Below are 15778 nucleotides of genomic sequence, written 5' to 3' on the forward strand. Positions count from 1 at the left end.
GCTAAGTGCACTGTGCTTCCTAAGGGGTTATGGCCATGGGGAACTTGAGGACCTACCTGTGGGTGCTCTCTGTGGAATCCACCAGAGCTCCACAAGAGCAGGCAGCCCTGCACACTGCAATCAGGGCCTGTCCTGTCAACACTTCAACACCAAGTAGCCAGTGTCTTCTCACCACCCCAGTAGCTCCCTGGGAATGGGCCCCATCTAACCCCTCTGCCCACCACAAAGGGTGGCCTTGATGGAGGGTTGTCACCCAGACATGACCATGCCTATGACAGGAACAAGGACATCTTTAACAATGAGTGGCTGAATGGTCTGTTTATTCAAGAGAACAGTAAGATAAATTCACCTTAAGTATTACAAAGTTTTATATACAGGAACTACCACTCCCCAGCAAGTTTGAAAGGTGGTCTAAAAAGACCAAAAAGAATAAAGTCTCCCTGCTTTTTAAACCTTGGACTAACCCATGGAGACAGAATTGACTTCCTGATGCATTTTCTTCAACCGTCACAGGTATTAAAATCAACACCAGTCTGGCCAATGATGGAGGACGACGTGCTTCATCCACGGCCCCAGGGAGTCATTTCCGGAAGCGCTTGAAAAGTGGGTGCACGTGCTTGGAGGCAGCCTTGCTCCGCGCAGAGTGGTACTCCATGTACACAGTGTCATCTGCCCCGGACATGGAGCTCATCGTGCCAAAGCGCCGAGACACCTGCAGGGCCCAGCCACTGTTAGTTTCCAGGGGACAGACTGCTTGTATAGCATTTATAGTAAGTTTAATAACTTGTATTATTCTTAAAATAACATTTACCAACCTCTTATATGCCTCAGGCATGGACCTCTCAAGTATGGATACAGGTGTTTACACGTATTAACTTACTGGATGCTCACAGCCATTATAACCCCCATTTTACAGATGAGAAAACTGAAGCACAGAGGATAAGTACCTTGTACAAGATCATTCAGCTCTTGAAGAGATACGACCTGAACACAGGCAGTCTGGCTGCAGACTCCCTGTACTTAATCCTAATGCTGCCCTGCCTCTCTTAACAATTTCTGAAGAGAATTTTTAACAGTGAGGGCAGAAGTCCCTCAGGATTTCCTGAGCCTCCAGCCTAAGGCTTTGCAGCAAGTGGAAAGCAGCAGTCCTGGACTGGAATCTGGTCTACGTGTCATGGGTGATGTTGGGCAAATACAAATGCCCGTACCTCAGTGAAGTCATCTGTTCAAAGGGCAGCACATCTGCCTAGACGTGTGGTGTGAACAGGCACCACTCCAGTCCCAGGTTTCCCCAGAGTCCGGCCTCCGCCATGGAACAGACGACAGCCCAGTATACGGACAGACACCAGGTAGTGCCTTTGAGAGCCCAACCACAGGGCCCAGGTGCAGTGGGGCCTGGGACAGTCAGAGGCAGGGAGCTCCCAGGGGCTTCCATACAGAGTCCCGGAGATCCAGCCCACAGGCCCCAGGTCTGAGGGGAGAAAAGTCTCGGGCTGCAGGGAGGGCAGCACCCCCAGGTGACGCTACTTCTCCCTTTCCTTGTTCCAGCCATTGCTCACCTTTTGGCTCTAATACCAACTTAGTTTTAAAAGCACCAAACTATACCTCTCTCCTTGCGGGGCCTGAATAAGAATTATCCACAATGATAGTTTCACTAATAGGCATTCAATAAGTATTTGTAGAATAAAAAGTCGAGTATTTTCCCAAAAAAAAACTGATTTTTTTTCAAAATAAGTACTGAAACTAAAGTATGAGTTGGGTCCTCAGACTTGTCTTTAGTCTGGAAGGCTTGGTGTGGTGACAAGGAGGAAACCCACAATAAAGGGACTGCCCAAGGCCAAGAGTGGAGGTCCCAGGCCAGTCGCACTCCTTTCTGCAGCCACCCTCATGAGAGCCTGTGGTCACGTTTGCCTTCCTGGGCTGCAACACAGAAATACTAACAAATGCTCACACCAGACTGTTGTGTAAACACAGCAAGAGACCAAGTCCAGCCACGGTGGGCTCAGCCATGAATGCAGCACATACAGAAGGAAGGATACACACCAACAGGATAACAGGTTGTCACTATTCTATTCTCTGCATGTTTTCAGAAAATTGCAGGCACATGCGCACGTGTCTAAAAACTCAGTCTCCTGGGAGAACAGACAACTGGAGCCTCACCCCCCCACTCACCTGGCTGGATTTGGAGCCAAATTCTCCTGCCACTACCTCTTCCTCAGCGTCCAGGTCAGAAGCTGCCAGGACTTTCTGTAAGAGCTGCTGCTGTTCTTCTTTCGACGAAAATGCCAACTCCTCCTCTTCCATGCCGGCAAGCTTTGTGATCACCTGCCAAGCCAAAACCAGCAGGCAAAGCAGAGAGGTCATTCCACAAAACAACCCTGTGCCAGAGAACTTTCCAGAGCCTGCTGGTCATGACTTGCCATAGGCAGTCTTAGCACCCCATGTGTCAAGAGCCCAGTATGAAATGTCTGGGTGTGTGGAACACTGTAGAGGTCACTAAGTGACCAACTCCTCAAACTCTACTGCCATATTTACATGTCTCATCATTCCCATCTGTGAAATCACCTCCATTTCATTCAAAGCGCACTTTACACTATGCCTCCTCTAAAAATGCTTATTAAAGCAACATGAAGTTAATTCAAAAAAAAGAAAAGAAAATGAACTCCCCTCCGTCTCCTGGCCCTTGGCCCTTTCCCGTCACCACCTCCTGGGTTCACTTGCTCTGATCACGTCCCTCCCTCAGGCCCAGTGGAGTAGGTGGCTACAGAGGAGCTCCTTTGGGCAGCCCAGAGACTGGCTTTAGGAGTCACTTCAGTACAGAGCATAATCAGGGACTGCAAGACCAGGGAGGTTAAGAAAACTTGAGAAATCTGCTAGCAAGATGCAGCAGTTTAACCATCGCTTACAGACAAGCAGGAATCCTGGCAAGTGTGAAACATCCTGCAGTGTCCCTGCCTCTGCCTAAGGGAGGAGGTGCTGGCTAACCCTACCCTTTCATCGAAGGTCAGTAACAGGGTCTGTGTAAGACAGCCCATCGTCTTTCTCAGTTAAGACCCCAGGAGCCTGCACACCAAGTCCCAGCGAGGCCCCTTAGTCCCGCTTCCAGCATCTCCCCCCCCAATCCCACAAACAAAAACCCTTTGGAACACTAAATCCTGATGTAAACTTACTATTTGTCTCAGTGGGAAAGAAATTCCTCAGCAAATGAAAGCCATAGCTTTCAAATTTCGCGTTATTCAAATCCCTGACTTGTAGTATATTGGACGGCGCTCATGTCTGTGAGGCTCACTGAGGCTGACTCACCAGCTGGCTATGGGAAGAGCTGTTCCAGCCACCTGGAGGGAGTGGCCCTTAAGAAAGCAACCCCAGGGGCTCAGACTAACATACTTAGGGCCACAGTTTCTTGGCACCTCAAATCCTGTTAGCCTTGCTCATTTCCCCACCAACACCTGCATTCTTTGCACAACTGCGAAATGTTAGTAGCAAAGATTCCAGCCTCTTGCTTCAGAGGCCCAGTTCTCTAATCATTTGCTGTGGGAAGGTGGGGGCAGGAGGAGGCCCTGCACAGCACTTTCCCTCACAGCTCCTGTAATTCCTGCGAACACAAAGGGAGTCTGCAGCAGGACTCCAGCCTCCCAGTGCCCGGCGCCTGCCTGAGTAGCCCCATCCCACACTGGTACTACCAGTGCCCCACTTCTATTGGAGGCCTGAGCACAAAAAAAGCTGTGGTCCTTCTCTGACCAGAGACCAACTGGAAACATACCTTAAAGCTATAACCCTGATCAACCAAGAACCTCTGCCTCTTGGTTGAATAAGCCATTTCCTGTGTGTCCTGGGATACCAGCGAGTAGAAGAAAGCATTGTACTCTTCTGCAACCATCCCTGGGGAGAGGGCAGGAGAAAAAACAACACTGGCTGTGAGAATGTGGGAACTAAGGGTCCAGGGCTCAAAAGCAACTAATGCAGTGAGGGAGCTTTGCAGTCAGGGTGACTGCCCTGATTTTACATGGGGACTTCATCAAAATTAATAGCTCCCGTGCTTCAAAGAACAATGTCAAAAAAATTGAGAAAACCCATAGAATGGGGGGAAATATTTACAAAGCACATATCTGATAAAGGACTTGTATCTAGGTTATATAAATAATTATTACAACTCAATAATGAAAAGACAACCCAATTACAAAAAGGGTCAAAGATCTGCATATCGTTTCTCTACAGAGGATGTGCCAATGGCCGACACACAGCTGAAAAGGTGCTCAGCGTCACTAGTCATCAGGAAACGCAAGTCAAAGTCACAATGAGATATTCCCTGGCACACACTAGTACAGCTAAAATTTTAAAAAGACTATTACAGTGGTTGTCAAGGATGTGAAGAAGTTCGAACCCTCGTACATTGCTAGTGAGAACATAAATGGTACAGTCACTCTGGAAACAGTCTGGTGGCTTATTAAAATGTTTATATAATTACTAAATGACCCAAGAATTTCTCTCCTACATATACAGCCAAGAGAACTGAAAATATATATCCACACAAAACTTGCACATAAATTTCACAGTAGCATATTCTAAGAGCCAAAAAGTAGAAACAACCCAAATATCCATTTATCAGATGAATGAATAAAATGTGATAGGTCAAAAAAAAGTGGTGTGTCCATACAATGAAATATTATTATTCAGCAATAAAGAGCTAAGTTTAACATATGCTGCAATGTGGGCAGCCCTTCTGAAAACATTATGCTAAATTAAAGACAGTCATAGAATGCTCACGTTCCTTCCTCTAGTTCTCTTTATTCTTTAGAAGATACTAGTCTCAATTCCCCTGCCAACATTTGACACCAATCAAAACTGTGCCCAATCTGACTCTTCCCACAGCCCAAAGTCTGGTACTAGTTAACAAATCCACCTCTTCCCAACTTGACAGCACTTGGCAAACTTAATTCTTAGAGTGGCCACTGAATAAGTAACCAGATACCATCTAATTGTGACTTTACTATCTGGAGAAATTATAAAATGATCATAAAGAAAGCCATTTGGGGGAGTTTCGGGGATCAGGAACTACAAATACAGGGGATCCTCGAAAGCTTCAGTCTTCAAGTTCCCTGCAGGGCTCAAGTCCAGGAACTTGGTCTAGCCTTTCAACAATCACAAGGGAGAGGTAAGAAAAGAGGGGTGTTCAATGAGATTCAGACCATCTGCCAAACTGGAATCTAACTTTGCTGATGCATGTGGTATTCTGGGTAGAGCAATTGTCCTTTTTTTGAAAGTACTAAGTATATTTTTGTTTAAAGGGTAGGTGGTTGGGATTGCTATTTTTTGCTTGTGGCAAGCCGATATGTAAACCAGTGCAGTCTGGACAGGAGGAAATAAATACCACAATGAGGCCCTAATCCCTCAGGAGCAGAGACAATGATAGAGAAAAGCAGATAGCTGTGAGAGTGACGCAAAGCTACTAAGTGGCAGACAGGTTTCAAATCCAGGGCTGTAAGAACCTGGACACTGTCATCTTACTATTCTGCGTTGCCTTATTCTGAAACTGATTTCAAAGCCAAGAGTGAACTCAACCAGCTTTTAATTCAACCACTTGATTCCACGTACAAGAAATGTCCAGAATAGGCACATTAAGAGAGACAAATGGAGATTAGTGGTTGCCTCGGTTGGGGGTTGGGAGATAAGGGGAAATAAGGAATTAGTGCTAATGAGTAAGGATTTCTTTTGGGGGTGATGAGAATATTCTAAACATAGACTGTGGTGATAATTATGCAACTCATGAATATACTAAACAGCACTGAATTGTACACTTGAAACAGACCAATTGTATGATATGTGAAATATATCTCAGTAAAGCTGCTCAGTGAGAAAACCTAGAACAGAAGAATTGGCACAGAAACTAAAACAGAAAATATTGTAGCCTATAAAATCTGATCTTTCAGGAGAATCTGAACATTTATGCTGTATACTGTTTCTGAATTCAATTGTTTCCTAGTCTTACAAGAGCTCAGAGATGCAAAGAAAGGGGCCAGATATCTATATCAAATAGTTTTTTTTTTTTTCCTTTCAGTTTTATTGAGATAAAACTGACATACAGACTGTGTAAGTTTAAGGTACACAGCATGATTTGACTTACATATATTGTGAAATAATTACCACAATAAATTTAGTTAACATCCACCATTTTATACTGATACCAAAAAAAAAGTCTTTTTCTCTTGGGATGAGAACTTTTAGGGTTTACCTTTATCAACGTTCAAAAAAACCATACAGAAGTGTTAACTATGTTAATCTAAAAATAAAAGGCCAGCCCTGGCTGGTGTGGCTCAGTTGGTTGGAGCGTCATCCTGTACACCAAAAGGTGGAGGGTTTGATTCCTGGTCAGGGCACATACCCTGCTGCAGGTTCAATCTCATTGAGGCATATACAAGAGAGAGCCAATCGAAGTTTCCCTTCTCTCTCTTTCCCTCTCCCTTCCTTCCTCTCTCTAAAAAAATCAATAAAAGACTTAAAAAAAAAAAAAAAAGACAAGAGCCAACACAATAGCCATCTAGTGTGAATGAATCAAAATTAAAAAATAAAAATAAATAAAAAATAAAAGGCCAAAGTGAGAGGCAACAAGTATTTATTTTAAATGAATAAGAATAGCGATTTGGGAAGCACTGGTTCAGGCAGAATCCCAAATAGTGTTCTGATCAGGAGACCAAGGCAAGGGGTGTTTATGAGAATGGAAAGGGGAACGATCACATCAGCAGAAGGAAGGCATTTCTATTGGTGCAGAGAAGATAATCTAGTGATGTTAGTTCTAAATAATGCTTTTAATTTTCACTCTGGGAGTCATCATATCTGCTCTCTTGTTACCTCTGCAAGCAGTTCTTTGGGACACAAGGTTGCCCAAGGCCCAGTCCACAGGTTGTTTTGCCCTGTTTTAACATCACAGAGGCTTGAGGTGTAAGACCAGCAAGGCAGTTCCTCTAAGATGGCAACTCGGCATCATTTTAAAGTGACTAGTTTATATGATTTCTTTACAACTATAGTCATTGTATTGTACACTACACCCCCAGTGCTATTTACCTTATAACTAGAAGTTTGCCCCTTTTGAAAACCTTCATCCAGTGTCCCCACCCCTACCCCAACTCTGGTAACCACAAATGTGAACTTGTTCTATGACTTTGGTTTGGGGTTTTTGTGTATTTCACATACAAGTGAGATCATGCCGTACATGTCTTTCTCTGACTTACTTCACTTAGCATAATGCCCTCAAGGTCCATCCATGGTGTTGCACATGTAGGATTTCCTGTTTTATAACTGCACACTCTTCTAATGTACATATATACCACATTCTCTGTACACGTTCACCTGTCAAAGCACTTCCATCGTCACTGTGCCTTGACTACTGCAAACAATGCTGCAGTTAACATGAGGGCATAGTTTTCTTACCTACTGATCTCAATTGTCAGAAAAATACCCAGAAGTGGAACTGCTGGACGCTATAGCATTTCCACCTTTAGTTTTTCAGGAATCTTCATACTGTTTTCCATAGTGGCCATAACAATTTACAATTCCACCAGCAGCAGGCACAAGGGCTGCCCTTTTGTTCACATCCTTGCCACCATTTACCTCCTGTCTTTGATGACAGCCATTCTAACAGGCATTGTGGTTTTGATTTGCATTTCTCTGATGATTAGTAATGTTGAGCATCCTTTTATGTACCTGTTGGCCATTTGTATATCTTCTTTGGAAAAATGTCCATTCAGGTCCTTTGTCCATTTTTTAATGGAATTATTTGGGTGTTTTGCTATTGAGTTGTATGAGGTCTTCATATTCACCCCTTATTAGATATAATTTGCAAATACGTTTTCTAATTCCACAGGTTGCCTTTAATTTTGCTGATCGCTTCTTTTACTGTGCAGAAGCTTTTTAGTTTGATATAATTCCAACTGGTTATTTTATATATTTTTTGTTAACCCTCACTAGATTTTTTCCATTAATTTTTAGAGAGAATGGAAGGGGGGCAAGGGGAGGAGAAACACCAATGTGAAGGAGACACATCAATTGGTTGCCTCCTGCATGCACCCCAACCATGGCCAGGGATCGAACCTGCGAGCCAAGTATATGCCCTTGACCAGGAATTGAACCCGTAACCCTTCAGTACAGGGGCCAACACTCTAACCACTGACCTACACCGGCCAGCTATTTATTTTTGCGTGATGCTTTAGGAGTCATATCCAAAAAATTATGGTCAACACCCACGTTCACTGAGCTTCTGATGCCCGTGATTGGCACCACAATTCACAGGTTATGAGGGAGGTATCCACCTGTGGCTGCTCAAGCTGCTCCTCAGGCCCTCCCCTTACTCTCGACTTGATGTTCAGGGGACAACTTCCAGCTCTTACACATCCACTGGTGGCCCCGGCTCTGCTTCCTCCATTCTGTGTCTACATCATTAAGCACTGCTGTCCTAAGCTCCTCTTACTATCTACCAATGTAAGAGCTCAATGTAGAGGATATCTGTGTGAGACCCAAGCAGCTGTCATAGAAAACAGTACATTCACCCCCAATACATGACAAATAACAAGAGCCAAGGAGACCTTGGTCCTCGCTTTGGGACTCCCTTCCTCAGAGTACACCTGGCCCAGGAGCACAAGCTCACCACCACACACGCACAAGCAGCTTGACCCTGCCCTCTTCCTATTGGACGTGGTTCAAAAGGAGACCTCCCAGAGCAGAGGGGAAAGACCACCTTTACCTTTCTTGGCTCGGAGCACTCGCCCCAGCCTCTGGGCCTCCTGCCGCCGGGAGCCACCGTGAGATGAGATCTGAATGAGAACATTTGCTTCTGGCAGATCAAATGATGTGTCTCCCACCTACAGAAATGAAGCAGTCGTGTGTGTGGGAAGGTTTTTTAATATAAGGCAAAAAGAGAAAAAAAAAACAACTGGTCTCAAGTTTAAATAAACTCTACAGATAATTGAGAAAAACAATCACCATCTTCCTCTCTCTGTGCCAGGGTCCTTCAGGTGCTGGCCAGCCTCTAGAACCTAGTGAGGATTCTCCTGAGAGCTGTCCTTAAGAAGCCCTAGGGCCCCCAGTCACCACCATCCACCTCAGCGATTGCCAGAGTGGGCTGCTAAGGCCCAAAGACAAGAGGGCCCAATCCACAGAAACTCTGTGATTCTTCTTATTTTTGGCTATAGAAATAAGTGTGCATAACAACCCACACTCTTAAATGGAGGCCACTGAGACCAGCAGCACATTCAGACACATGACTTTATGGGTGCCACTGCCTTCACAGGGCTGGATTCTGACTCAGGACAGCTGTCTCAGTATGGGGGCTCCAACCATCTAGATTCCGGGCAGATATCAAAGTTTGGTGCTTACAGATCCAGGCAAGATCACTTTATAGGTAAATCTCATTTCTTTTGGGCTGTGGGTCTATTCTAACCTGACCTAAACAGCTGGGCCATAGCTTCTGTCTGTAAATTAAAGCCATCACCAGGCCAGGCCTCCATGAGTGTGTGTTGTGTTTACATTCACCAAGGTGTGGCAGAAACCAGGACCAAAGCTGCCCGAGCCCTGCAGGAATCTCTACTCCACAAGGAGGATCTCATCCAAATGCCTACTTTTGCCAGAATAGGTGATGAGCTTTTTTCCCTTTTATAAAGAAAACATAACTTAAAATTCCTGCATCCCAAAAAGAGGTGGGAAAAACTTTTGTCAAGCAAAAGACTTTACAGATTATGTGAGATACACAGCTCTAAATCTACTTCTCCCCTGCCCAGACACATGGAAATGAAAACTGGCACATGATGTTCCTTCAACACCAATTCACTGCCCAGCTTTCACCCAGTGTCCCTCAGGCCTTGGGATTGCTGGGATCTCACCACCGCCTCACATGCCACACAGACCTTGGATATGAAGATGGTGTTGATTTTGGGATTGTGCTTGAAATTCTGGAGAATCTGCATCCTCTCTCCCTGGGAAGTAGGACCATAGATATAGGGTCTAGAGAAGAACAAAACTGCATTAGGAAAACCACAAAAGCACTCCTCCATTATCCTGGAAGCACGCTGAGAGGGAAAAGGAGCTCCTGCACAATGCTCTCTCCCAGGAAGACCCTCCATGCAAGAATATCAGCAGGAGACACATAAAAGTAAGTGGCAATATACCCTCCCCCCTTCCAAAACACACATACTCAATCCCTTAACCACCGAGCTGAGGTTCACAGTCACCTCTCCCTGGGATTACCTCCTTCGCTTTTTTCTTTGCTTTTGGACTAAGATCTCTAGCTCAAAGCTTCCTGTCTATACAAAGAGAATCCCCTGGATTTCATGAAGCTCAATGGGGGCAGCAAAGGAAACACTGCTATTTGCAAACTGAAGTTTGGAAACAAGTCTTTCCTAATGACAAAGACATTCTCCAAGAAAGGGGTAGAAAGGAGCAAAGAGCCCCGTCCAGACTTTCCCCACTCACCTCCTATAACACTAAATTCAAAACCTTTCTATTTAACTCCCACCTCTCAGTCAAAGGGCACAACCCTATCTGACGGCCCCACTGGTCATCCATCACCTCTGGGCACCTGGCAATGCCATTTCCCTGCCATTTGTGGAATTACCCAGTTTCTGTAGCTTTCCAGGGGTCAGGAATAACAGTGATGATGATGCTGGTGATGACATGGACAACTTCCAGATATATAGGTCCCACCCATACCAAACACAGAGCTAGATGCCATGTTGAAAAAAATCAACCCATCCCTATCAATAGTCCTCAGAAATGTAAAGACACATTTCATGTTCCCCATTTACGCATGAGGAACGGAGTCCGAGGAGACTGAATCCAAGCATAAACATTCCACCACTCAGGCCACTCGCTACCCCAGGGGCAGTGCCTATGGAGGACTCAGAAAGCACTATTTTTGACCCTCCACACAATGCTTCCCAACCCTGTGCTACAAACTGGTGACAGGTGTACCTGAGAGAGCAAAACTCTGCCCATGGTGAAGCTGGGAGGGCCTGGGACAGATGGACACCCAAGTGGATGGCCTCTGGTCGCCCCAACCACTGCAAGCCTGTCATACAAGAGTGTTCAGGGCACCACACAAATCTTGTTATTGCCTATTTATGTCATGCTGTAGAAAAGCTTGGAAAACGCCATCTTCATTCAGAACAGCCTCTCTTTCGATACCAGGTTTTTATGTGGTTCTTTTTCTCCTTCCCCATTGTAAAAAACTACTTGCATGATGGTGAACCCTCTGTTTCTGAAGATTCCCACACACAGAAAATGAAACGTAAGGGAATCAACCTGCAAAAGAGCCCCTAACATAAGTTGAGCACCTGTCAGATGCCAGGCACAAGAATCCTGAGGCAGGTGGTGGCAAGCGCCTGTGGCAAAGAGTGAGAGGAGCTGAGGTGAACAACACTCCCAAGGGTGCACAGCTAGGAGGAAGAGTTGCTGGGGCTCAGACCCAGCACAGCAGACTCCAAAGTTAATGCCCTTCCCACTTCCTCACATACCAAACAACCCAACAGTCTCTCCTGCAAAGTACCTGAGTGACACTTGTACCTTTGTTATTAAGGTTGGATGAGCCAGAAGCTTGGGGACCCCCCCACCCCTACATCAGTCCTAAGCTACAGAATGGAGCATATGCCCAGGATCCATAGGATTATTTTAAAGCAAGAAAACAAGGCAAACGAAAGCACTTCATACTCTTAAAGGCCAGAGGTGTGAAAAGGAGGGGGAGGAGGAGGGGGAGGAGGGGGAGGAGGAGGGGGAGGAGGAGGGGCAGGAGGAGGGGGAGGGGGGAGGGGGGAGGGGGAGGAGGAGGGGAGGAGGAGGGGAGGAGGAGGGGGAGGAGGAGGAGGAGGAGGGGGAGGGGAGGGGGAGGGGGAGGAGGAGAGGAGAGAAAAAGGGAAGAGGAAGGGGAAGGGGAAGGGAAAAGTTCTGTCTTTCCAGTGTCTGTAAGAGAGCCGTGACCTGCTGCTCTCCACTGTGCCAGACGGGCTCAGACTCCAGTGCTGTGCAAATGTGTGTCCCTGACCAGGTAAGTGCTCAGGAGGCTACAGCCAAACGGCAAGCCTCAGGTGTGCTCGAATGTAGGTGTGGCGCAGGACACTTAAAGAAGGCTCTAGATGAAGCATTGAAATGGGGAGTAAGGGTTGGAGGAGAGAAAGACAGCTGTTAAATATGACACAGTAAACAGGTGCACTGCCTTGTTGCCCCTCTCAAACTGACACCAATGTGACAGAACAGGATTAAAAAGACAGAAACCCACAAGGGCAAAGAGAGCAGGAGAAGAACAGAGTGAACAACATTGTGGCAGTCAACACTTGACACTCAGATGGCTGCAGGCATGGTACCTGAGCTAGTGGCTAGAGGAAGCAGATGGCCAAGCTGCAGGAGGGAAAGCCAGTACAAACAAGCCCTCTTCTGCACAGAACACAGCAGTGCTCAGGAATCAATCACCAGATGCCTCAGAAGGTGGGTGGTGGGACAGGACAGCAGAGAGGACTGGCAGAGTATCTGTATGAGGAGCAGGGTGAGGCCCCAATCCCAGCAGCCAGGTGTGCCTCCTCCTACCAGGCAGAAACCTGGATTTAGCTTCTGGATGCACAGGAGGCTCTGCACTCAGGAATCTCAGTCAGAGCTGAGGACAGAGGCGAGGCTGAAAGTGGAGAATGAGGGAACCCCCTCTCCCTCCCCGCCACATGCTGGAAGCCAGCAGACCAGAAGGTTCCTCTTTGGAGAAACCGTCCTGCCCAAGAAAAAAGACCTAGAGATACTGGCATTTTGCAATCTCTTGACAAATCACTAGGTGTCTGCCCGATCACACCACAGTGAGGTCCACAGGTCGGCTAAGCAAGGCTAAGCAATACGGAAAGAGCAATCAGCTTTCTAATGACTGACTCGTAAACAAGAAAATACAACTAAAGATTCCCAAACATCAGAAGGGATCTGAAGAAGAGGTGAAACAATCAAAACAATAAAGCTTGAAGAAAAGAGAGACAGTATAGGAAACAGACGAAAATTTAAAAGCTCTAACACCCCCAGAGAAGACACTATGCATGAAACTGGAACAGTTAGCAATAAAGAACTCTTGCAAATTATCAAACACCTCAACAAAAGGGTTGGCAAAGGAAGAAAAAATAGAAGAAAACTGGAGAAGCTGGAGAACCTGTTCAAAGACCTAACATCCTACCAGCAGGAATTCAAAAAAAACAAAACAGAAAAACAACAGAGAAGGTGAGTTAACAAAGTAAAAAAAAAAATCCTCAAAACTGAAACATGAGTTTTCATATTAAGAGTCTAATGGCCCTGGCTGGTGTGGCTTAGTGGTTAGAGCATAGGCCCAAGCGCCAAAGGTTCATGGGTTCAATTCCCAGTCAAGGGTACATACCTGGGTTGCAGGTTCAATCACCAGACCCAGTCGGGGCTCGTGCAGGAGGCAACTGATGTGTATCCCTTACATCAATGTTCCTCTCTCTCTCTCCTTCTCTCCTCCCCCCCCCCACTCCCTAAAAATCGATAGGAAAAATAGCCTCAGGTGAGGATTAACAAAAAAAGGGTCTAAAGACTGCCCATCACAATGAAAGAAAATGAACACACTAGACATACTGTTCTGAAATCTCAAAAAAAAGATCCTAAAAGCTTCCTGAAAGGAGGCCATGGATGACTACAGCAGGCGCTGTACAGAGAGGAATCAGGAGGGCACCAGGCTTCCCGGCAGCCACACTGGGAGCCCCAGCAAAACAGCCTTGCCTCTCACACTCGGAGGCCCAGCCAAACTGCTCATCAAGTATAAGGCTGAATATATACATTTGCAAGAAAAGTCCTAAATAATTTTCTTCCTACAACCCTTCTCTCAGGACTCTACTGGAGGATATGCTCCTTCAAAACAAGTAACCAAGAAAGAGGCTTGAGATAAGAGAAAGGGGGGCTCCAACACAGGGAAGAGGCACAGGGAACAACAGGACAATGTCAGAGGGAAGCCCCCAGAGGAGAACCGAGCAGCACCTCTAGGCCTGGACAGATGACATGCTGGTAGGGACCCCACCAAGGGAAAGAAATTTGAAAAGAACTGAAGTGTCTGACCCTCCTGAGAGGGAGTTTATGGTTGCAGGAAGGGTCTAAAGAGGAGTAATTAAGTGTATTAAAAAAACAAGCAAAATCAATGACAAGGTAATTACTAACTCCAGAAAATACAAATTTTACAAAAAATAATGTAATCATAGGACACTGATGGCTTGAACAATACATATACAGTCAAAATAATGTAATGCTGAATACTAACTTAACCCCAAACATACTGGGAGGATGGGGGCAGGGGCAGTTTATGCAAGAGTGCTAAATCCTAAATTAGGAAGTTAACAGGCAACTTCTACAGTTAGTAATCAAGAAATTGCTATATAAATTATTACTCAGAAACATGAAGGGAGATAGAGGAAAAAACTGAAGTGGTTGCCTTTAGGGAACAAGAATTGTGGGTGGGAACACCGACACAGGAGCTGCGGTTTTTCACAACGATCTATGTTACCCTGATGAAAAGTAAAATCTTTTCTGCTCGGCCGGGCATGGCTCAGCAGTTGAAGATCGACCTAGGATCCAGGCGATCAGGGTTCAATTCCCGGTCAGGGCACATGCCCGGGTTGCGGGCTCCATCCCCAGCAGGGGCATGTGGGAGGCAGCCGATCAATGACTCATCACTGATGCTTCTCTCTCTCCCTCCCTCCCTCTCTCCCTCTCTCCCTTTCCTTTTCTCACTCTGAAATCAACAAAAATATATTTAAAAATAAATCTTTTCTAAATTAAAAAAAGGTACAAGTTTAGAATTTTTTTTTTTTTTTAATCCTAACCAGAGGATATTTCTTCCATTGCTTTTCAGAAACAGAGAGAGAGAGAGGGAGAGAAACATCAATGTGAGAGAGACACATCGATTGTTTGCCACCCGCCTGCACCCCGACTGGGACTGAGCCTGCAACAGAGAGGTACATGCCCTTAGCCGGAATCGAACCTGGGACGCTTCAGTCTGCGGGCCAACACTCTAACCACTCAGTCAAATTGGCCAGGGCCAATTTTAGATATTTAAGAAGCTTAATCTTTCTGTGTCTCAGCATAGTCATCTATAATAAACGGGAACAACGCAATGACTTTGCATGGCTAAGGTGAGGATTAAACCGCACTTGCTAAACAGAAGTTGGTCTGCATGCACACCACCCCTCAAACAGAATGAGGCCTGTCTGCAGAAGGGCCTTACCTTCTGCTACACTCACAAGCATGCAACGTCCTGCATCACTGCCGCAGGAGCACAGTCCTCTTCCTCCTTACAGGGCATTTACAACAGCCAGGCTTAAACACAGGCATGTGTGTGGGGCTGTAGGTTCGTGAGGACTCTGGTGTTTCCTAAGAAGCTTTCTCAATGGCAGGCCATACTTGGGATGCTGGCCCAGTCTGCCTTGCCTCCCTGGTCCCTGGCCCATACAGTCCAACCTCATCACAACCCGCAGTGCTCACTCGGCCTGAAACTCCCAATGTGCCCCATCTTTGGAGCCCAGCTCCAAAGCTGCATGACTTCAGTGCCTGTTCCCTGGGCTCAGAGTGACCAAGCTCCTTTTTCTATACTCTAACCTCTGACTCCAACTACCTGCTCCTCTGTCTTGCCTGGTTCCTGGGACTGGGGCCACAGAACCAGACCTTTGGATCCTAGAAGTTCCTGAAAGCTTCAAGAAAGAACTGGTGCCTCTGCACTCTCACAAAGGAAAGATAAACTGGCTTAAGAGGGATCTTCAACTTTTCT

At 46.0% G+C, this 15778-nt stretch overlaps 1 protein-coding gene across 1 annotated transcript in view; it reads right to left on the reverse strand.

The window, feature by feature from the left end:
* Positions 1–303: 303 nt before the first annotated feature.
* The window catches only part of ERCC3 (ERCC excision repair 3, TFIIH core complex helicase subunit), a 30826-nt gene continuing 15351 nt past the window's right edge, over positions 304–15778 (reverse strand). The window contains exons 11-15 of the mRNA XM_087819936.1: positions 9897–9993; positions 8738–8855; positions 3764–3882; positions 2173–2325; positions 304–712 (exon numbers count right to left, since the gene is read on the reverse strand). Coding sequence (XP_087676062.1) covers positions 581–712; positions 2173–2325; positions 3764–3882; positions 8738–8855; positions 9897–9993 — 619 coding nt within the window. The 3' untranslated portion in view covers positions 304–580. The remainder of the gene's footprint in view (positions 713–2172; positions 2326–3763; positions 3883–8737; positions 8856–9896; positions 9994–15778) is intronic.

This window comes from Miniopterus natalensis, chromosome 8 (assembly GCF_054644295.1).
Source record: "Miniopterus natalensis isolate mMinNat1 chromosome 8, mMinNat1.hap1, whole genome shotgun sequence".
Lineage (NCBI taxonomy): Eukaryota > Metazoa > Chordata > Mammalia > Chiroptera > Miniopteridae > Miniopterus > Miniopterus natalensis.